Source organism: Scatophagus argus, chromosome 2 (genome assembly GCF_020382885.2).
Source record: "Scatophagus argus isolate fScaArg1 chromosome 2, fScaArg1.pri, whole genome shotgun sequence".
Taxonomy (NCBI): domain Eukaryota; kingdom Metazoa; phylum Chordata; class Actinopteri; family Scatophagidae; genus Scatophagus; species Scatophagus argus.
The window spans coordinates 19,068,718-19,092,390 of record NC_058494.1 but is presented as its reverse complement, the minus strand read 5'-3'; the positions used below and the strand labels follow the sequence as shown (position 1 = coordinate 19,092,390).

The window sequence follows — 23,673 nt, the reverse complement described above, 5'->3', positions numbered from 1 at the left end:
CAGACAAAAACAACAAATTAGGGTTGTTTTTCTTTTATATATTGTTGGAATTATGTCAGTTAGTTACGATAGTGTTTTTCCCTGTGTGCCTCTGCTTCCCCTGTTCTCTCCTAATCCCTTCTATATGTTTCTTTGTCTACCTGTCCAAGCCAATCCGGAGCAGAGCTGGACGGGCTCTGTCAATCCTCCAGTCATCTTCATTCCTGCGCACCTGTTCTGCATTATCCTGTCACTCAACCCAATTACCTGCTGATACTATGTGAAGACTGGTCATCTCTTTCCACCTTCGCCAGAGTGTTCTGTTCCTCCTTGCGGTATACACGTCAGGCTTGATCTCTGTTTTTGGCTTTTTGACTAATTGTGCCTTCAGGTTCACTGCCCTGTCTTGTCTTTTCCGCCCAGTCACTTCTTTGTGTTCTCCTGTGGGAAAGGGAGTTTTGTTGGACTCTGATGAACTCTTTAAACGTACCTTTATGCAGACCACATACACTCTCCCGCGGTTCAGTTTCTCTGCTGAAATTAAGACTGTGTAACTCACCTTGGACTTTTTGCATATTTGTTAACAGTGTAAATAGTCTGACTTTTATTTGGGATCCTCATATTTTTTGGTAAACATAACATATATATTGAATGGTTGCCATGCGTGCTATCTGCTTTCCATTGCAGTAAATCAGCTCATGGTTCATCATTGTCTACCGGAGGTGAAAGTAGTATGTAAAACTTTGACAGCTGACTTGTAAAATACACACATGCAAACACAGCAAATTACCCCCACGCTCACTCTCTCTGGAAAAGAAAGAAAAAGAAAAACTAAACTTAATGACTGAGCCTTGGCTGAGTGATTCCCGATCTGCCACTTAAGCGACTGCAGGCTGACGCATCGTGCCAGCTCATGTTCAGGGTCATGCCTGTGTCACTTAAAGACTCTCTAATGAGACCCAGACAAGTACGCTGTGCCCAGCAGAGCGGGGCTGAAAAGATCTAAAAGCCAACTAGAACATGAGAGCACCGGTGCCTGGGTAAAAGAAAACAGAAAGGAGGAAATAAAGATCCTACATGAGGTCCACTAACAGAAAGAAAGAGGCGATTTAGCGAAATGGATACAACAGTCTTCATCCAAAGCATTTTTTAAAAGGGCACAGAAAGTTTTTAAAAAACTTGCATGTAGATAGTAAATATCTTATCATGCATCAGCGAAACATCTTTGTATCCTGACATTAGCTTGTCTGGCCACATTGTGTAGTTTAGTAAAACCTCTGGTGGCAGTTCAACATGAATATTCAATACACACCTTAAAGTAAAACACTGTGTTCCCATTTCCAGCAAAGTTCACCTGGGATTATGTTCTGAGGCTGAATCCAAAGAGGTAAATGACTATACAGCTAGGCACATGAGTTAATACTATTCCACAAAAATGGAATTTAGTGGTAAGCATCACCTGAATAAAATCTAGATCTAATTTTTCCACAGTAGAAAATAAGTAAGAACAGATATTTGGACAATGTAGGACAATAGACATTTCATTTTCCAAGAATTTGTGAATGATCTAAACACTCGGTACTTTAATATGTGAATACTGGGTCCAAGCACAACGACAAACTCAAGAACCATGCTCAGAGCTAGTTTCTGCAAATTTGGTGAACAAAGTTATCCAGATTGTGTTGGAAGAGAGCAGCACAATCTGTAAAGGAAGCTGGAGCGGGATGAAGACATTTCTAGTTGGAAGAAAATTTTACTGGCAGGTGGAGTTTGTATTTGCCTCAGATCAGCTGAGGTGGAAGTCCAGACCCGCTTCTCTAAGGAGAGTACTGTCTCCAGGAGGTGCTGAGTCCCATGACACAAACACAGATTGCCCCAAATACCAAAATAGAGCACACCAAATATGCATGCAAGACCAGATAATATCCCTGCTTCAGCTGAATTTACACATCAGGAGACATGAATTTCTGTGCACACTGCACAATGTGATGACAAAACCCACCCATTTAGGCTGCTGCTACACAACCTATAAGACAAGAAAACATATTTGGATTTATAATGAGCTATTGCTTATAAGTAATTAAAGGCTTATACTGAGTCCAGTGGGCATGTTTATTGCATATTCTGCAGGAAAAACAATGGCCTCACTGTTTATGTGACTGCATCAACTGACACCTCCCCATAATAACGCTACTGACATGAATGAAAACACTCTCTCATTATCCTGAGGAAAATGGATTTGGGAGTTGCCTAAAAAAAAAAAAAAATGTCCCAAGATGTTTGATGGTGCTAAGGAAGCATCTCGAGTATGCTTCCTGAACAAACTCATTCTATAAACAACACACGTGCAGAGTGGGGAACTAGCCCAGAAACATCTGTCTAAAAAGACCATCTACATATTTTTGTAAAGCTTGTTGTGATATCTAAATGTTAAAGCAATCCATGAAAACAGCCTGTGCACTGCTACAACCACCAACCGCTCGATTAATGTCCTCCATTCATCGTTAGGCATGTTACAATTCCCCTAATCCACTAATCAATCTGACTTTGTTTTGAAGGCCAGAATTGTGAAACCCTCACTATCATATTTATCCTGGTGCCTTTCTGCCAGGATAGGCAAATTCAAATAATAATAATAATAATAACAAAATCATCAAAAATCTCAGCACCTCTGAACTTCAGCAGTTTCTCAAATCTGCCCTACGTAGAATCCCTGTTATCAGTTCTGTTCAGTCCAGTTCTTCTGCCCTCTTCTCAAACGAATCAATCAAGGGGTTAACTCAAAAGCCAGTCAGCTGAGTCTCTGTCCACACAGGATCAGTGCGTGAAGGTACTGTTGCTGTTTTTATCATTATTTTTTTATTATTTTTTTGGACGTGCGCCAGTCCCAAGCAAGTAGGCAGGTTAGAGAAAAAATATACTTGGAGAATCAGTGATGATTCTCCAAACTTGCACTTCAGTGTGCTCTTAAACGGGTATAAACTGATAAACATACAATTAGATCTAAAACACAAATGTCCAAATACATGAAATATTTTAGGAGTTTTTGAAGAGAATGATGTGACTGTTGGTGATTCAGTTTGCGATAAGAAACTGTCTCAGCTGGTGGAAAAACAACACGCAGTTTCAGGACAAAACAAGCAACAAATTGCACAAGCCACCCACCTTTGTGCAAAAAGATTCGTTTCAAGCTACTAAACTGTTTAAATGTCATACTGTAAGTGCACAAAACTAACTAATGCCAAACAAAATGACACCGCAAATGAGTTTATGAGTGTGCAAAATCAGAGACCTTGATGTGACACATTTGCAAATACTAACGACTGCTTTAAAGGAAACATGCTGGTCGTAAAGCTCATGAGTATTTCATAAGAAGTTATGCCTGGTTATGATTTTACCACCCAGGGATGAGTGGAGCGCTTGATTAATGTGGGACAATATACCCACGGTGAGGAGTGTGTTATAAAGTTTTCATAAAACGTCTGAAAATGAGAGGGCTCGGCCCAGTCAAGACTGCATATCTGGTCTTGTTCCCATTCTAACTAACGCTCCGACTGCTTTTCCGAGAGGATCAAAGCCACAGTAGCGGCTCAGATGCTCACAGAAGGCTAAGCACCCTTTTCCTCCATAAGTCAATGCAAAGGTCTTGGTCTGAGGCTGACTCAAGCAAATGATTAGTAACATAGTGGCGTAATTCACTACCTGCTATAAATCAGCAAACAAGTCGTTGCGCCTCTGAATCAGTAGGACATAATGAGATTCTGCTGCAGATATCTCACAGCTTTTCATGTTCATCCCCTGTAAAGTGTAAAAGCTCAGTGGCACACATGTGAAAGATGACTGCTTCATGACTGGCTTTGAACGCATTCTCATCATTATCTCCATCTCTCTCTCGCTCACGCATGCGCGATTTTCAACATGCAAACATACAACAAACACAGAGAAACACAATAACTGTTCACTCACTGATTCCTGGCTCTTGTCCTTTGCATCATACACAGTCAGCTGGACTAGTGTCTCCGGGCTAGCGGGATACTCTGAAGGGAAGGTCACCCCCGTCAGAAACAGTGGGTCTTTGTTCGCCTGTCAGAGAGAGGGACAACATAGAAACAGGGTAAGATACTGTGAGTGTGTGCACATTTGCATAGCAACAAGTGTTCATAAACAAAACAAAAAAAAAAAAACAGCAAGTCAAAAGGGAGAAAAGGAGGGAGGCTTGGGTGGGTAAATCAGCCAACAGCTGGGCTCAGTCGGTCCTCCTCCTCCTGGAGTTTCTTTCCACTCCTCTCGCCTTCCCTGCTGCCTCTCCTGGGCACACAGAAGGGATAGATAGAGCTCATCCTGGTGGGTCTACCTGGAGCTCTGGCACAACTACAGTCTCCCAACTGAGACTGCAGGCCAAGAGCAACAAACATTGACAGGTAAAGCTGGCACAGTGACAGGATGGCAATGGGATTAAACCAGCGCTCACAGCAGCCAGTGCGGGTCTTCAAACATACCAGAGGGCTGCATGGCAATCACTAATACTCACACAAAACTTTGCTGAAATCACAGTACACAGTCATCATTTTGAACTGCCAAGCCCTTTGAACCACATGGCTTGCTTAGCCATCACCTGCAGAGAACTTTGCCTTCATTACACTGTAAAAAATGTCCACCTGTTAAGGTGTTACTGGTGTTTACTTTAGATTTAAAACCCTCTCTCTCTTAAACCTCTGCAGGGCCAGCAGAGTGAGCACCTCGATGTTTCACCCATCCGAACATCATGAAATAAGACCGATTTCTCTGCCGGCATCTAAAACATGTCAATGCTTTCAAAAACATTTTGAAAAGATTAACATTTTGTCATATGCAAGTGTCCAGCACTGCTGGTGAGATTTAATTTCCAAAAGAGCCAGTCTGAACTGCATCATCTGGAGATTTGAAAAGATCTGTTATGATTTAAGTTATGCTGTGGCATCCTGTGAGGTTAAGGAGGGTCAAGTACAAACCTTAGCCCAGGTATGACCTTGAGTTAATTCAGGTCATCTTTCTCCCAGTCATTGTGTTCTTTAAGTAAAATCTGTTACACGTACTCGACAAGAAGCCCCTCACATTTTTTTTTATTTATAGGATCTGCAATAAAGCCTAAGATAAGCAAATGTAATGCACTGGGGGAAGAAGTTCTTTTCTGGACAGATTTTTCAGCTGATTGGTGTTGTCTATTTGGACCAATTTTCAAAGCACTTTGTGTTTACACTGGGGATTTCCTCTTCCCCTGCTCTGCTCTGATGGGCGTCTGTAGAATGCAACCCTTGGGGACCGTATGGGGATTGGGTGTGGAGTCGTAATGAGACTGACACAGACAGACTGGCAGACATGTATGAACGTATGGTCACACCCTTGAGTTGAAAAAAAAAAACCAAAAAACCATTAGCAAAGAAATTATAAAGCTGAAAATCAGAACAAAATAACATGTTATGCTTTTTCAGGGGAAATATTTTATATTTGTGTTTCGCTGGATTTTCCTTTAGGTAAAACCCCTCACGTGTAAGACAAAATATTGACTCAATTAGTTGATAAACACCAACACTGACTTACTACACAGAACCGCAAACATTAGAAGGAGTGCAGTTACATGCACATCACATGTAGGTGTGAGGCTATGGGAAATCAGCATTGATGAAAAGACTGCACACTGGCTCCAAACCACAAACTCATTCAAATGCACAACGTTTCGCCCGTCGGATCTTCGTTAGGTCGAAATGTTTAAGGGATACAACACAGTCTGTTTCTCCAATTAAATTAATTTGTGGTCCAGAGTCAGTCATTATTCCTTTCATTGATCACCGATGTCAAAGATCACATGTCTGCACAATGGCTGATTACTGCCTCACAAAGCCAAAACACCAGTTTGCTTTTCACAAACTAAACAAATCCTAAATGAATGCCGAATCATCAGAACAATCAGCAGCTAACAGGTGAGACTGACACACCAACAAGCCGAGAGACCTTGAGATAATAAAGGGTGGCAAAGGACTGGGAGCCAAAGAATGAATGAAGTGCCCTTAAAACAGCACTGTACTCAAAACACAGACACACACACTCAGAGACCAAAATATGTGTTCAACTGCACACACTACACAAACACACACACACACGAGGAACATGCAGACCCACCTCCTCACCGCACCACTAACCCCACTGAGCCTTTAGAAACCTTCCACGCGCTGACAGAGGGGAAATAAAACAAGTCTATCTTGTTTCAGCCTCTCAAGACATGGTAATACCGACTTGTCTTGATGCCCGGTGCCATTCTGCTGCCCAGCCATGAAGCTTTGTGGTTTGTGTACACACAGCCCCATTCAGAACAGCGGGTACAGATACAGAGGAACCGACACACTGCTTTGAGCTCAGCGCAAATCTGGATGTGTATCAGTACTGTACATTGACAAAAACACAGTCAGTGCCATTATACTCAAGGGTGTGCAGGTATACACACACAGAGCCCCTTACACCTCCCTCACTAGCACACTGAATAGGCCTCATTCAGACTTACCAGCATGCTTGGCAGTCTCAACTGCGGCTGAATCTTCTTAGTCCTACTGATGGGCTGAGATGAGCTCAAGTGGTAAGCTTGTCTCCATTTACACAGAAAAGTAAGCCAGACTGTCCTACAAATGCTCAACATATGCTATGGGAGACAGCTGCCCCTCTCTTCTCTTTTTGTCCATTCGGGTGGCAAACCTCAGTGGAATGGCCATTAGAGAGAGGGGGTGTGTGTCTGTATCTATGCGTGTGTGTGTGATTTGGTTGGAGGGGAAGTACGAGGATTCTGGCATGAGTTTCCCCACACTGGAGGTTTTTCTCCCCTCCCTTGACCACTCATAATCACACACAAACACACTAGACTAGACTTTTTGGACTTGTTCCAGGCAGGGGGTTCTTCGCTTGACTAGCATGACATCAAAGGCCGATTTATCCACTGGTTTTGCATGACGTCAAATCCCCTCGAGTGGCACCGCTCCTGGACCCACTGCCGATGTTTAAGCAACAGGATTTTCTTAGGAGATACTAAATAAACTTCCTGTGTCGCCAGCTTCAAATACAATTTGTCAGAGATGTTTTCCACTGCACTTTAAAGAGATTTAGAAGACTTTAGAATTTCTACTTAAGTTGTCGCTGTTCTGTTCTGTTTAACCAACAGTAGATTAAGATACAGAACCCACAGAGAAATATACGCTCGCTCTGTGGAGATAAAAACAGTTTGCCTTCTCCGGAAATATGGCGCTGTGTTCCATAGCACTCACTGTATAAATAACACTTAGTGCCATCTATGTTTGAATCTCAACATTGCATTATGTGACAAAACAATATACAAGGAATGTATGTACTTTACAATTTTGTATTAGCAGGAAAACCAATCGGCCCAATCAGGACTTTAAAAAGAAGCCCAATTACTTATTTCTTTATATTAATATTCCACATAAAAAAGTCTTTACTTCTTTAGGCTAAATGGGAAACTACTCAAATAGTTACAAAATGTAACCCAAATTATCATTATCTTTAACAAATTGTCTCTTTCTGCATAATCAGGCAACGCTGGCACAAACAGAAAGGCTTTTGGGCTCTATATGATCTTTTTTATCCTTCTTTTCTATTGTTAATGAATGCAAATAAACAAACATCCAAATTCACATTTGAAAACTTCAACACCAAGTAAATGTTTTTTCTCTAAGGATCTAATACTTCATATTCTTGTTTGTCTTGTTCATCAGAGGCTGTCGCACCACAATCTACAATTCTCACTCTTTCTCCTGTTATGCCCAGCAGTAAACATTCATATCTGTTTTGTGCATTGCGTCAAATTGTCAGTTGATACCATAAACTAAATATAAAAACACTGTTGTTTTGGTACAGTAGCAGTTAGCAACATATACAGAGGTAGTTTGTACTTGAAAAACTTGTTACCTTTGGCATATAATGTACGCTGGAAAACTTTTTTAAGTAATCACGCCTGGAGAGATAGTTTCTTTAGACTATGACATAGTCCAGATTCAACATGATTAAATGCTATCCACCTCTTTATCTGAAGCCTGTCTAGTAATTCATGGGTAAGACTGGAGAGGGCTACATAACAGCTGACACGTTACATCATTTATCTTCTCAATTAAACCCTTATATACAGTGGATTCCTGATAATATGTCTATCACATGAGTAGGACTAAAGCTGAAGCTCTCATGCGGCCAAGACTCCAGTCAGTGTCCAGAAAAGCGGGCGGCAGCTGTTGAGAGCTGGCATCCCGGGAATGTGACAAACAGGAGAAACACAAGTGGCAGTTGGGCTGTCCTCAGATTTAAGCTACACACACACTGGGGCTCCTCAGCACACACACACACACACACACACACACACACACACACACACACGTCCTCCTGGACACACAGGTTAATGAACATCTGCTCCTGTGCATGTTGGATGGCAACACGCACAGATGTCCCACTGTCCTGACAAGTAAATTTTGTTCCTCTTAACAAAACACCGACAGTTCATCTGAAGAGGAGTTCAAAGTCATGTTGAATTTTTTTTCAGTGTTGTTTGACTTCTGAGTCAGAAATAACATTAATATTACTGATCAAATGTCTGTGTGCCGCACTGGATATACAGCTATACGTCACAGTAGGGATCATCACTTTTCTGTTTTGCAGACTAATAAAATGAGTGTAAGACTGAGAAAACTCCTCATCTCACTATCCTAAATAGCTGCGAACCTCTCTTCAAAGATAGTCTTGCAAAATCATAAAGAATGAGGCACATACCCTGTTTTTGTGAAGGCGAAAGCAGTCCATATCCTCAGCTCCAAATCCTCAACATTACAGCCATGAAATCAAAACTCCAGCAGCACTCCGAATGTCTGCAGAGCTGGCTGAGCCAGCATACAGTATCCTACCACATCCTGTGTTTCTACACACACACACACTCTGTTCCCCTCACAGGACTGAGGGAAAAAAGCAGTCTTTGAAAGAGACGGTTATGCTAATTTAGCTTTACTGGATTAGGAGGAAAATAATGCGAGTCAGGAAACTTTGCCCTCATGTGAGGAAAGGAAAAAATGTGTGTATCTGTCTGTGTGTGTGTGTGTCGCTACATATATGTGTCTAAGTAGGCGTTCCATGGTGGGTTAGGGGGCAGCTGTTGCTACCCAGAAAACACTTGTGTGCCTGCAACAGCACTGTCACACTGGAGGCAATAAAACACGCATTTAAAGAAGTCAAAGAGGATAAAAACACACTCACTGTAAGAACACTTCGTCAATTAAACCCACAACAACATACTGTACATACTGAGAGATGATAGTGGTTAAGAGTCACACACCAACTCTTTTAGATGTCTGGACTGTCACAGTGAATAGAAGGTTAACGCTTATTGTCTGTTCCAGTCCAATGAACCAGATCTGGCGGAAAAAAAGGGTTGAGAAAAAGGAGGGCAGACCGAGATGGAGAGACAAAGATGGAGAGAACACCAACCAAGACCCAGTGACCCAGAGACACAGCAAAACAACAAACATCAAAGGTCAGAGAGAGCGAGACGGGGTAAGGAAGGCACATGTGTGTGTTGGTGGGGGCGCTTACCTCCACTATCTCTGTGCAGGCAAGAGAGACGGCGTGCTGCTTGTGGGGATCTATGACAGCCACCTGGACCAAAGCGTTGGGCTTCCTGTCTCTGCCCGAGGCCACCAAATCATTACAGGCTACAGAGGGGAAGAGAGGGTGTGAGAGAAAGACAGAGAGGGCAGAGGGGTGAGAGAACAGGAGATGACAGGAGAGCAGGGAGGAGAAGAAGAGGATGGAAATCAAGATGAGAGAGGCACATAAACCTTTATAATAGACACATAAGTGACACAAATCTCACCACACTGGGTCACAAACTCCGGATGTGACAACAAGAGACAAAAAGTAAATAAAGAGCGGCACAGAAAGGAGAAGAAAACTTAGTTAGTGGATTTATAAATATCTCCCGTCAGATTAGTAGACACATGCCAAAACATTACAGAGGTGCATCACCTGTAGTGAGTTCAGTCCACTGTCCTCACTGAGGCCTCACCTTAGAACACAATAAAAGTTTGAGCAAATAAATTAAATATACTGTAGCTGCTACAGCAGTTGATTAAAACGGCAGCAGGACGAGCAGAATTACTTCTGGCAGTGAGATATCAGTTTTATTAGGGTTTTCATTTCTGACAACAAAAGCAGCTTGTCACTCAGTCCTCCTCCAAGGACAGGAAGAGTTTACACCCCACTATTCCTTTATAGGAAACCGACACTTCCTGGTTACAAAAAAATAACACTCACTGATTCCATCTCAGCTAAACTGGTGAGTCTTTCCTTTCTATCCCTTTAGTGAAGTCACATGTGCAGTAGAAGAGTTGCATTTTGACTAAGTCACAAAGCAACTTAACAGGTTTTCTAAACAAGTTTAAGATCTGTAAAACCTGATATCCAGGAAATTACAGCATATGACTCTAAATGTATGTATTAATGAACACTGTATACACTCAAGATTTGTGCTCAGCAACCTCCTTGGATCCTGTCCAACAGCTGCTTTTTATCTACCCAGCACAATTCTGGCACGTAAACAGCAATCGATCCACTTGCAATGCCTGGTCAGTTTCACACATTACTCTGCAAAATAATGTCTGGATAATAATCAGTCAGTGGGTGAAATTCCATTAAAAAAAGCAAGGGCAGATGATTGCCTCTTTGTGTGCAGCTCAATCTTCATAGGGGTGAATTTAATGTTTAAGCAACTGAGCAGCAACTGGAGATGAAAGGGAGGGATTTTGAAAAGGCTGACTGAAGAACTAGAAAAAAGTTGGCGAAAAAAAAATGAAAGGTTCAGTACCATGGAATCAAACACCCTGATGCATGTAGACCACCTTTCTTTTCTGAGCTTTAGAGGTGGTTTATCTGACTCTGTCTGATGCTTTAGTTAAAGAGACTAGGTAAACTACATGGTAAAAGGGTGCGCCTGTGGATCATTTCAGATTGTACTTTTATTGCAGCTGTACAGAAACACACAGTCTTCAGCGTAAGTTTTACTTTGTGCACACACATGCACAAACACACAGTGATATTCGCCTACCGTAAAACCATGGCTGAACCAGATATTTCCCTGCAGCACTAGTATGCTGGTCGTGCCATCAAGGTGGCTGTCCTTGGCTTTTTTTTTTTTTTTTTTTTAAAGAGTAGCGACACAAACAAAGCAGGGATTTCATGAGCATTTGTGACACGCTTGCATGGAAGAAAGCAGATAAATGAAAGAGGAAGCTTTTAGCATTCAAAATTCAAAGCTTTTTGCAATGCGTGACTTTGCTATTCCCTTTCAACCTGTTTTATGTGAAACTGAACAAACCGCATCAAATACAACAAAGAAACATTTGGCTGAAGGCTGACTGATGCAGTCTAAAATAAAATGAAAAGCGGTTCACTTGGAGAGAGGTTTGGCGGAGTCATTCACAAAATGTCTCGGCATCTGTGTGAAATACTGTAACGCACACACAACCTTTGTAAAAGAAACTCTTAACAGCACCAATCAATGATTTTTTTTTTTTTTTTTAAATGTACTTATTTGATTTCTAAGTGTCAGAATTACAACAGTCTGTCGACAGCAGTTCGTATTACAGTACATATGATTTGTGCTTTACGCTACGTTAACAGTTAAGATAGATAGATAGATACTTTATTGATCTCGAGGGAAGAAAATGTGTCCTTAGGTTAAACTGACATGCAAACTGGATGACAATCTAGTTTCCTTTTAGCTTTGATATTTCACTATGGTGAAGGAATGACAACACATGACAAGACGTCCTGATCGTACACAGCACCTGAACCTATGGAGAAAAGCTCCTCACGTCATCCCTTTTCTGTTTTATCAGGACAGCTGCATACCATCGTGCATGAATCACTGATGTGTCTCACTGGAACTGAGCTGTTCATTAAACACATTCCCTTAATTACTCTTGCTGTCCCATGCCTGTCAAGCTTTTCATTCTAACACAGTGTTTATGCAATTTACAGTGATAACAGTGGCACATTTAACGGTCAAACTCCTTTGAATCTTTGGGTCCCTTTTGATCGGTCAAAAATAGAAAAAAATCAGCTGCTCAAGCGACTGGAGTTTTGCTGGCAGAATCGACAACTTTATAGTTAATATTCGCCTGTGAGACGGTTCACATTTTCATCTTTGGATTACAGTGATGAAAATAGGGAGAGCAATTTAACCACAATCTGAAATCATGTCTTTTTCAACTTCTGGTTGTTTCTCACCTTCCTGTAGTGAAATGACATGTGTCTTTAGGGTGTGGAAATATGTCATGACATCACTGTTGGGTGTAGTTAAAGGTGCCACAGAGAACACTTCTGTACACACCCTATCCATTGGTGCCTTGAGCAAGCAATGCAAATACACCCCCATTATTCAATACGGGGGAGCAAAGTTATGGTTTGGTCACCCCACTTATTATCTTTTAAATAATAAACTAATTTTCATACAGTCCCTGTAATCACGTGATTATACTTAAGCAGACCATTTCAATTATGGTATTACACTATTTTCAGCAACTACCCACCCGCTGAGTTGGTTCAGTTGATACTGTTGCTGATGGTTTTTCACAAGATGCTTTGGCTGTCTATCAGAGTTTGTCAATCCACACAGCAGGCTTTAGTGTGAGATACTGTCAACTGTGATCAAGTACTGAAAACAGAACAAAGGAAAAGACAGGCTAGCGTATATCGAATGAGCCTGGTTGGTCCACCGGCTCCAGTCAAACTTTAAATTAAATTAAATTAGGACAATACGGGTGCAGAAATGCTGAGTAAGGGCTAGCTTGCTCAACAAACAGGACGAGGTTGTGGAGAAGGATCCAAACCTAAAGAGCTGGCTCTTTTAAGTTTAACATGGATATTAAGTCAAGGCCTTTATTTTTAAGTCCCTCTGTGAGATAAATATATTTGGTCCAATTCTAGAACAAATCCTCCTTTTTATCTTTATTTTATCTCCCATCTGCTAAGTTTAAGTTACTGCTTTGTAACTTGGCAACAGTAAATTTTCCAAAAAAATTACTTGTAGATAGAAATATATTTAGAAACCTTTGTTTCATGGTCCTTTGTAGTATAAATGTCACACAGATGAAGAGCTGTGTTGCCTGTGAAAAGCATTCATGTTAGTTCCTGAATGGTGATAAGACCACTGAAAGTGAGATTTTTGCTTTGAACCAGAACAAGCATCAAACATACACACACAAATTAGCATGGAAAAAGTTCATCAGTGGAAATAAACCTGACCTTGGAGGGAATAACTGTTTACTTGATTTCTGTTTCAAAATAGCCAAATTGGCACATCGGTCAAGATCCACCCCAGAGATGGAGTCACAGAGGCGTGACTGATGGATAGTGATAAACAAAATCATAACATCACTTCTGAACCAGACCTTTGAATGCATTAGAGTAACTCCATAATTCTCCAGGTTTGTCTCATAATGAGACCCGGTGAAGAATGTTCAAAATAAAATATCGCATCTTGCCATATTAAATTGAAAATTGCGGTTTGCTAGAGCCAGAAACTCTGTGTTTACATTCTTGCACCAGTCTGAGTTTTGTCTTAGAACTGGTAAAACAGTCTGGGATTAAGGGCCAAACGCCACAGCAGGGGAGCCCAGAGTGATTCATGAAGGGAATAACTCGGTCTAAATGGACTTTAAAAGGCAAACGGTGAAGCATGTATTACTGATGCTCTTTCACTACTGATAAAAAAACAGGTGCATGCTGCTGGAAGAAAACTATTTGTTAACCGGACCACAGTTTAGATACTGTGGGTTTATATATTTTATATGGATTTATTTATATGTATGTGGATGTACTGTCTGTATAAGCAGCTTTCATAGCAAAAATAAAACTACTGTCGCAATTTTTCATGCTGTAAAGATTGTGATCTATTAGATGTGACAGCTATAGTATGGTATCTGTAGCAAGACTGAAAATCCTTGGACAGTGGCCATCTAATCTGTATGAATTTACCTTGGATCCCCAGGCTGCAATGTAGCATGATGGCACCTTGTAAGATTTAAAACCCCTCAGAGTTCAGGAAGACCTGATCTACTTCTCCCAGCTTTCCACTAAGCCAGAGGAGGAAATTAAAGAGGATGAATGAAATACGGAGGCTCACGGCTGACATGATTTGGGGTCTTAAAGTGTGTATGTCTGCGCATATACTGTAATGTACTTTTAACAAATGGCTTAAATTAGCTGCAATAAACTCACTGATGACCAAGACAACGCAAGGACTCCTGTCGGTATGCATGTTGGAGGGTCATATACGTGACTGAGCAATGAGGCAAATGCTCTCTGCATTTCTGCATGGCTAGACAAACTCTCATACAGCAAGTGGACCAAAATGCCAGAAATCCATTCAAATATCCAAAAGCCAGACCACTGATCAGGCATCATAACCAAGTTCTTAAATGAACTGGCTGTGACTGAACTGGGGTGAAAATCAGGCTTTATCCATACTGCATCTGTCCAGCTTGAAAATCTGATTTGAGGAAAAGAAAAGACGGCAAACATGTTTACTACTGGCCAAACAGTAACATTAAAAGTCTCTGATCGTCTTAGCAGCTGGCGTTGGGAAAAGGAAAAGGGCCGAGCTGTTTAATATTTCGCAGTGCAGCAGAGCTCATGCATGTATTATCTCTTAGGGGCTATTGTGATTCAAGACCCTGGTGCCGGGTCTTTCGGACTCACATTAAAGGAAATCTAACATTTGTTTAAGGGAGGCTGAAGCAGTGCGGTTTATGTGCAGGCAAAAACACATCATATAAAAACATATTTGCATCCACTAATGCTCATGCAAACAGCACCTGTGTGCCTCTAATTGTGCCTGTGTCAAAGTTGTAAGTAAGCGTGTGCTGCATGCAAAGAGACAAGCGCATACAGAAGTCAACAGAGGCTTCAGAGGTTTTCAAAGAGCTCAGTCTTATTTCTTTTCAGCCTGTTTCATCATCTCCTCCAATTTGATGCTTTCCATTTGTCTAAATTACACAGGCTCTCTTTTCTTGACACGATTCATTTATTTTTTTTCCAAGAACATATTTCTATTTTTTTTTCTTTGCTCCACAGCACTCACTCACACACACACTCACACACAAGATGGGATACTACAGATAAGCTGCTGACTGACCCATGAGTCACCTCAGGGGACGTATATTTGACTTCCCTGAGGGATCTTCCCTTTGCTGCGGCACAGTTAACCACAGCCTGACTGGTGATTGAAATGGGACTGGGTGCCCAACCATGCATCACTAGAGTGGCTATCTTACAGGGATATGACACTTCGGCTGACCCTCTAAGGTCAGAGCTATTATGATGCTTGGTGGGGGTGGCAGGAAAGGGAAATAAAGAGGGCGACAGACGGAAAGGACATGAGAGTCCCGCAGAGAGACATTTAGAGTTTGAGGAAGGAAGCCTGAGAGAGAGGGCACATAATGAGGGAGTGACATCGAAGGAGGAAAGAGGAGTATGCTGTATAAATATGAGAAATTCAAATGGACTGAAGAGCAGGAAAATAAAGGTGCCCTGATAAAAGTGCCTTAAAGAACATAATTGTACATTTTGTGGTCATTTATTAGTGAATTACCTGCCTTAGCTCAGGTAAAAATTAATTCAACAAAGATGTGACTTGCAATTTTAGTCAAGCGACTCAACTGCCAAAGTATACTGAGACTGATTCCCAAATTACCATAACAATTGAGCAATTGGAGTAATAATGTTTGCCCATCCTTGGAGGCTTCAATTACTACGCTGTATTTATTTTGTGTGATTGGAATATGCTGGGCTCTTTCAAGATGAATTTGCTGGAAATGAGTTTTAATGCAGTGGGCCTCTGAGACCCCACAATGGATCTAAATTCCATTTAATCGTGAAGGGAGCCCTGGGAGTTGCCACAGGAGACAGCAATATACGCTCATCTCCAGAAGACGCTTAATTCATCATGATAATTATTTCAATGCTTCAATTAATCTGACAACATTATTTGCATGTGCCACCACAATGCACACCTGTTTGCGAGTGGGTCTGGGGAAAACGGAGGGAAAATTAGTGCTGTCATGTCCTGAAAAATACGTCCTTCACCTGCTGCACGAACCAACAAGCATATAATGTTAACTCTAATGTTAAATTTGTAAAAGACTTTGATGTAATACATGTATTTGTTTTACTATGTCAAGGGAGTCTCAACTTTGAAACTACAATTTATTCATTGTTAAGGTGCCATTCACGGCACCTCTTACCTCTGGATATTTAAAATACAGGGAAGAGGTGTGAATTTGGATATGAACAATGGATTTTTAAATCTTCTCTCTTCAACTCAACTACTGTTGAAAAATATTATAAATTCATCTTAAAAAAAAAAAAAAAAAAAAAAACGTTTGCTCTGGTACTGCTGTAAAGAATCCCGACATGACTTGAAAAAGAAACAAAAGACTTCTACAAGCGTCTTTGTAGAGAGAAAAATTAGCCTCTTGCTTTCACTGTGGTTAATCGCGGCACAGAACTGAGCTGATGTTCGACGTGGCAAGGCCGTCAATTACACTGACATTCGGATAAAAGAATGAAAAATTCAAAAAAAGAGAGATAAGTGTATGAAGTATTCTAAATTACAGCAGGCTGTTGTAAAGTGGCACTGTAGTGCTTGAATGAGTGTAACCCAAAAAGAGACCGATGATCTCCTGACAGGAATCAAGTGCAAGCTTTTGAAGTGACACAGCAGATGGAGGGGGGGGGGCACAACAACAAAAGTAAATAACCATTCATTTTATCAATATTTCTTCCCAACTGATAGTTTAATAAAGATATGCCTGGAATAAGTGGCGAACTGGCACAGAAGTCTCCAATTTACATTGGTTGGGATGCGAAGTGACAGAAACAAGCACAATTTTTAAATGAGCTGCTTTGTTTGTAGCTCACATTTCGGGCAGAGAAAAATTCTTCACAAAAGATTTAGCGACACAGTGTCAAGACAGACACAAACTCCAACGCACACACAAATATCCTCATTATTTTAGGTTTGAAAAATAAGTTCAAAGCTTGAGATGCAAGAAAAAAAAAAATCCAGCAAGTGGTGAGATGGATAAACTGTATTCTATTCTATCTGTGCGTGTTGTTAAGCTTTAACCGATGACTTTGAAACTCACGTGTCTTCTGGTATTGCACTGGCCACGGCAAAGATGCTTTGCTGACAGGCAGAATAAATACATCTGCTTGTGAATTTGTTTGTGTGAAAGAAGATTTACTGTTGCTGTTCTATATAGTTGGAGGACACACACAAGAAACAGATTTAAATTAGAATAATCCAAATCAGACTTTATGAAGTTTGTATCAAGTTCCAAGCATGCTGGAGGCTACTTTTCCCAGATGTAGCTGTACTTCAGACCCTAAGACCCTTACCTTCTCATTTTTACTTCTTCCAAATCCACGCCTTCAGTTTGTAAGATTTTATTAAAGGTTGGATAGATCCAACTAATTGTTATAAAAGACATATCGAAGCAATTGAGAATGATGTCATGATCCCTCTGTGTGTGTGTGTGTGTGTGTGTGTCGCATTCTGAGATTTCTGCTCTTTGCTTGGTTTGCCAGTCCCTGCCTGTCATCCTCCCTGCGTCTGCTTTCAACATGTTAGGGAAAAACAGTCCACTAAAATGTGCTCCTGATGTGAACATGCGAGGCAAGAAATACTCTACGGAGTAACAAAATCTTGATCCATATTTAATCGGCACTGTGTCGTTTGACAGCGTGATCTGAGGTTGGTGAGACGTGTGTGTTCAGATGCCTCTTTCTTTCTGTTTTTCACCAAATTAATCGAGAAAATGAAGCGTCCATTTGTTTTGGAACTGAGATGCCGGTGCTCTAGTGCAACATCTAGTTATTGAACACGTCATGCATTTCACCTTTAAATATTTTAAAACCCAAGCCAATATAACCCTGATGACATTTTCAGTCGATGTTTCAAACTTTAGAAAGCTCAGTCTAGAGCCACAGAAAACATTTAAACAGCCGGAGTTGTGCTCCCTATGGCAAGTAAAACTGACAGAGTGTCCCTTTAATCATCACCACCTAAGTGCAGCCTTATTCCCCTAAATACCATGTTTGTCTACAGCGATATAATTAAATGTTAATTAGCTGCAAAGTTCATTGCAGCTTTTGAGCACCACTCCCATACACAGCCACACACAAATATGTGCACAAGATTAACAATCAACAATTATTCTCTGTACTCTGTACTGTATAATTTTATTTTATTTTTTGTTTGTTTGTTTGTTCTTTTTTTATAACCTCTGTGGAATGTGTGGTAGTTTCATCTCACTGAGAAAATTGCAGCCAGAGATTTAATAGCGATTAAAAAAGGAAGCACATCACACTATACACAAATCGATGCACTGGCTTCCAGTACAAGCAAAAACTGCGGCCTCTCCAGTCAGCTGCCATGAGCTTTTAACTGAGGGTCAACTGAAAGTCTGGTGAGGCTGGATTTGGTATTTGTGCTCCTCGTTGCTGAAATATCTTCTCTGAGGACTTGAAAGTTGCTCCGAATGTCACTTCTCTCAAAGGCCTTTAAATTTTATTTATTTATATATATTTTTTTAATGTTTCCTTTCAACAATTATTATTGTACCCTCACCTATGAATAATTTGTGCAGGCTGTCAGTTTCAGCCTCAGACTCTGTCCTGTCTGCTTGTTGTGACAGAGTAGTTTGTCAGTGGTTCTTTCTCTTCTGTTCTGACTAGCACCACATTTAACAAATTATTCAGACCATCAGGGGAAGAAGCAAGAAATATAAGAAAATATATTATAATTCATACCCATGCATGCTGCTGTTGTGCCAACAGTAGCGGGGTCTCTGCTCAGCTGTGTGCAGGCAGTCAGCAGGGGTGGCGAGCGGGGCAGGCAGGAGGACGCTGCTCACTACAGGAGTTCAGTTTCAGTGAGTTTCTATGGTTAGGCTGGCGCTCTCACTCTGAAACTATGTTAATACTATAGTCCATATAAATACTATAAAAAGCTTCTCTCTTGCTCACACTCTCTCCTGATCTCTGGATTAGGATGTTCCTATAGCTCGTAAAATTTAATTTGTAAGTTTGATTTTCCCCACCCCTTGTGGGACACTTTTTCTTCAAATATAGACTATGATGTCCCTGCAGTGAGTTGTGATTATTTGATTAAAGATTTCTCTATCCACCTGTTATAAATGGCTTTAGGTGACCTGCCCCTTGCTGCTTCTGACACAGCTACTTATGTGAATTCATGCGCGATGGGATCACCAATACGCAAATAAGCATATGACATCATCTGGTGACTTTAGCAACTTTTGGAGCTAGCGCTAGCTATTGGAAAAGAGCTGGAAACACTGTTTGAACCACCCTGAGGTTCCATTATCTATGAAAAACGCTGGATGATTTATGTTTTTCTTTCTCTCGATCTACTGTTCATACTGGGAAGCAGCTGGCTAGCTAGCAGCTGCTGAGGGCATGTTATTAACTGTGGCTTAAGTGCTCATGACTCTTCTTATTCTTATTAATACCATTAGTACCATTTTTTTTGTCAGAAATAATCCATAATATAATATATTTGAACGTGCAAAGGATTTAAACATGTAACCTCCTTCTGGAGCAAAAAAGTAATTCAGCTTCTACTGCATGTCTTTTATCAATATCAATAAAAGTTAGATATAAAATATGCACATATCTTGTTAAAATATATATATAAATCAAACATTACTGCTGACGGTTTGATAGATCTGAGAAAGGTTTGACAGATGTACTGTACAATGAGCACACATTCAACCAGGGCAAATTAAAGAAGGACATGGTATTTCATTGTGCCAGCTGTCAGCTCTGTTTTCCACCGTGACAGAGAATTTACATTCAAATAGTTTTTTCGACTAAAGTGCAAACCCTAAAGCTACAGTTTCATTTGAGTATAAATTCAAATAGAACGAACATTTAGAAATCAAAGCAAGCATTACAAATGCTATATTTGACTTTTGTGCAGATGATATTGGCATGCCATTATCATTAACACGTGTGTACGTACATGTACACACGTGCATGTTTTCAGGACAATGACTGTCCTATTGAGCCCCACACAATCTCTACATAAATGAATCACATGTCATTATGGCTCATTGTAATTTTGCCCTCTATGGTAATGGCAAAGGGCCTATCACTACTGAGAATCATGAAGTGTCAACATGTGCTTTAAACTCGCTGGAAAACGTTTTAATGATCACAAGCTATGCACTGCGCACTGCCCAGGCCACGGGGGCATTAAGTGAAGCTAGGGAAGACATGTTTGTGCAGAACTGAGAAACTGCAGTGAGGAATATCCATCCTCAGTCACTCTCCAGATTATTGTGAACAGTGGCCTTTGTTGCAGTTGACTCAAAAAAAAAAATAGAAACAAGGGAGCCGAGACAGCAGTCTTTGATGCTTCCAATACTTTTCTGTCAAAGACAGCAGCAATAATATTTCTGTGAATTTTCCCTTTAGGAATCTTGACTTGAGCCGCAACGAATTCCAAAAGTCTCAGTTGCATAAAAAAATGCATGTGACCCTTGTGCGATTCTGTCTCATGTTTTCTCTGTCTTTTTCTGCGTTGTCCCTCATAACCACACTTGGGGTATGTGTTTGTGTCAGAATTGAGAAAAGATTAAGAATTTCCGCAGATATGCCACTAATTCTGACTGACTTGTGCATTAGTGTAACTGTCAGCTTGTGGTGTGTGTTTACAGCTGTAACATTTGGACTTTTTTCATTTTTTTTTTTTTTTAAACCTTTGTTGTGTTTCTGGGCCAGGGAAGAGAGATTTGACACTACGAAGAGTTTTCACCAAGAGTCTTTTATCTAATGTGCTTACAAGAATGCCAGGAGAGTGTGGGATAGTACTCAATACTTCTGTTAAAACTAAAATGACGGAATAAATGCAGGACTTACCGAGGTTGAATTCCACCTGAGGCAGCTTGGGCATTAGAATAACACCTGAGAGACAGAAAAAGAAAGAAAGATAGAGTGGAGTTGAGATAAAAGTACATGGAGTGGACACACAGTGAAAGGGAATCAGGCTATGGATGTTTGACTTCAGCGAGGAGTAAGACGTGACACAACCAATTACAACTTTTATCACTGATTAACCTGTCAATTATTATGATTAATAAAATAATAATTTAGTATAAAGGATGTCAAAATACAGTGAAAAATGCCTGTCATTACTTATCTCAAATATCTTGTTCTGTACCGGATGATTCATTCAAAACCTAAAGACATTTTATTTACAGACAAAAGAAGAGAAAGACAGCAAATCCTCACTTTTTTTTTTTTTTGCTGGCAGTAAACCATGAGTAATGGGCATGCTTTCCTTCCCTAAATGACTGAGTATCAAAGTAGTTGATGGTTATTTTTTCACACTTCACATTTGAATATTTGATTCATCTACTAAATGTTTCAGCCCTAAAGAAGTGTTCTAAAGGATAAAATATAACCACACAGGTGACAGAAACAGAAGCAGACTGATCCATTTTCACCAGTGATGCACCACCGCTGAGACAGAACCTATTTTAGTCCGCAGAAAAAATCTTCAGAGATCGTACTTTAACATGCTAGGAGCATGACAGAGTCCCAAAATGCCACAGTGATAGATGTAACTGTTAGTTCAGATTATGCAAACATACAGCAATCTTTGTAAACATCAGAACAACAATCTCCTGGTAGCCAATGTCCTTGAGGGTTTATGCCATAATGATGAGCAGAGGAGTGACTGCTGGTATCATCTGTCACCAACATCGCCTCCCATTCATCACTTTCCCAGTCCGACACACAACCACTCAAACACCAAACAGATGAAACACGTGCACGACGGTGCAACACGTAGAGGGGCTCTCTAAACCACTAAGCCACACTTTCCTCTTCCTGGGGTGCTTGGACACAATTGGCCCCTCTCTAAGGCTCATCAACGCCGCTAATGGGCCATGGATACTCGATGCTCACTGATGTATGGGGGCCACATGACTTTAGGCAATAGTCATTTTATGTAACGAGGAGAATTCACAAAGACTAAAAATGATTAACTTGCGATTCATAATTACTTCAGTCACCACCAAAGCCTTTCATGACAAAGCATGTCTTCATGGTCATTACAGAGTCAACTTAGACCTGACCTAAAACAATCATACATCAACATGATACCAAGATCAAGGCAAGAAACAGTGCATGCTGGAAAGACATAAATTATATCTTGCCCATCCTAAGCCAACACCACCAGCTACTAACCCTAAGAGGAGACCTGGTAAATAAACATTATCGAGCCAAACAATGCGGAATCGTTGGGACGAAGCAAAACAAAACAAATTACCTGTGTAGTTAACGTCGTTTGACAGTTATTTTCCACGGGATGTCCAGCAGACAAGGGAACGAAAGTTTTTGGACTCAAAGGTTTTCTTTCCATAGAGAAGCTTCTTAGTGTAACACAGCTATGCTAATAGACATGACCCAAAAAGTATATGCCGATAACTGAGAATACCTGTGGGTAATGTAGCAGTATTGAGAAAGTTAGTTTGAACTGTTAGTGAAAGTTGCTTTAAAATATCAGATTTCTCGTAAGGGGTAAATGTGGAATTTCACAAGATCACAGAAACATTCTTAAATATGTTTTGTTTGTAATACTATATATTATTGTTTGCCTCAAATTCTTTGCTCTTTTAAAGTATGGAAGGTTGGATTTTTGTCTTTTTTATTCATGCCTCTCCACAGTTCTACACAGTAAGTAATGGAATTAAAAGTGAATATTACAAAGTGGATAATGAAGCCTGACATGAAGCCTAAATTGTATTCAGTGATTCAATTACTGAATGACTGCGTTTTTCACTATAACATATGTGATCTCCAGCATAATTTATTTTCTATGATCACTGTGAGAGATTCGATTTCAGACAGTGTGTGATCATGAGTTTGCTTTGTAAATGTTGAATGATTTCCAAAAATGATGAGTTTTGTTTTAATAAATTCTCACACAGTCGAACCAACTTTTCAGAAGTTTCAATTCTCTTTGGAACATTCATTGAAATTCATGCAAAACAAACAATGTTACAGAGATTGCTAATGAATAACAAGTATACTAAATTACATAAAGCATTAGCATTTCCCGGTGCCTCTTGAGAGTCACTTGCATACTGAGGGAAAGACAACCCAATGCACGGCAACTTGTTAAAAAAAAAACACTTGTGCTGCATATGTAAATTCAATGAATATGTTAACAAAATTGTGAATAAAATCTCAATTTGCTAGTGCCTTCTCAAGTTTTGGTGAAATTGGCTGTGTCAACTCACTTCTAATTAATCAGGTGCACACATAGCTGAAGCACACGGGAAGGTCAACACACACACAAATGACCAATTATGCATGTAAACAACTCTTTGTGTCACTATGTGGTTTTCACATTATCCTCAGCATCATCATCATCTTCGCATTCCTCAGAGGTCGTGTCTCCTCATGTTGTCACCACTAAGGCTTCCTTGTGAGTGCTGATGAAACTTTAATAAGCCTCGATGACATGTCGTCTAGTGGCAACAGAAAGCCCTTTAGCTAGGTGGGTTGAGACAGTGCCAGCTGCCG

At 40.4% G+C, this 23,673-nt stretch overlaps 1 protein-coding gene across 16 annotated transcripts in view; it reads right to left on the bottom strand.

Annotated features, from left to right (window-relative positions):
• inpp4b (inositol polyphosphate-4-phosphatase type II B) overlaps positions 1-23,673 on the bottom strand; it is a 207,159-nt gene that overhangs the window by 104,009 nt on the left and 79,477 nt on the right. For 12 of the 16 annotated variants that reach the window (XM_046415765.1, XM_046415787.1, XM_046415751.1 and 9 more), the window contains 3 exons: positions 21,001-21,045; positions 9,592-9,710; positions 3,946-4,062 (listed from right to left, as the gene is read on the bottom strand). The exons of 1 other annotated variant lie outside the window; for it this stretch is intronic. In XM_046415765.1, the coding sequence (XP_046271721.1) occupies positions 3,946-4,062; positions 9,592-9,710; positions 21,001-21,045 (281 nt within the window). Of the gene's footprint in view, positions 1-3,945; positions 4,063-6,517; positions 6,693-9,591; positions 9,711-18,870; positions 18,974-21,000; positions 21,046-23,673 lie in introns of those variants that run through there. 3 more of the 16 variants (XM_046415850.1, XM_046415799.1, XM_046415840.1) reach the window with 3 other exon arrangements.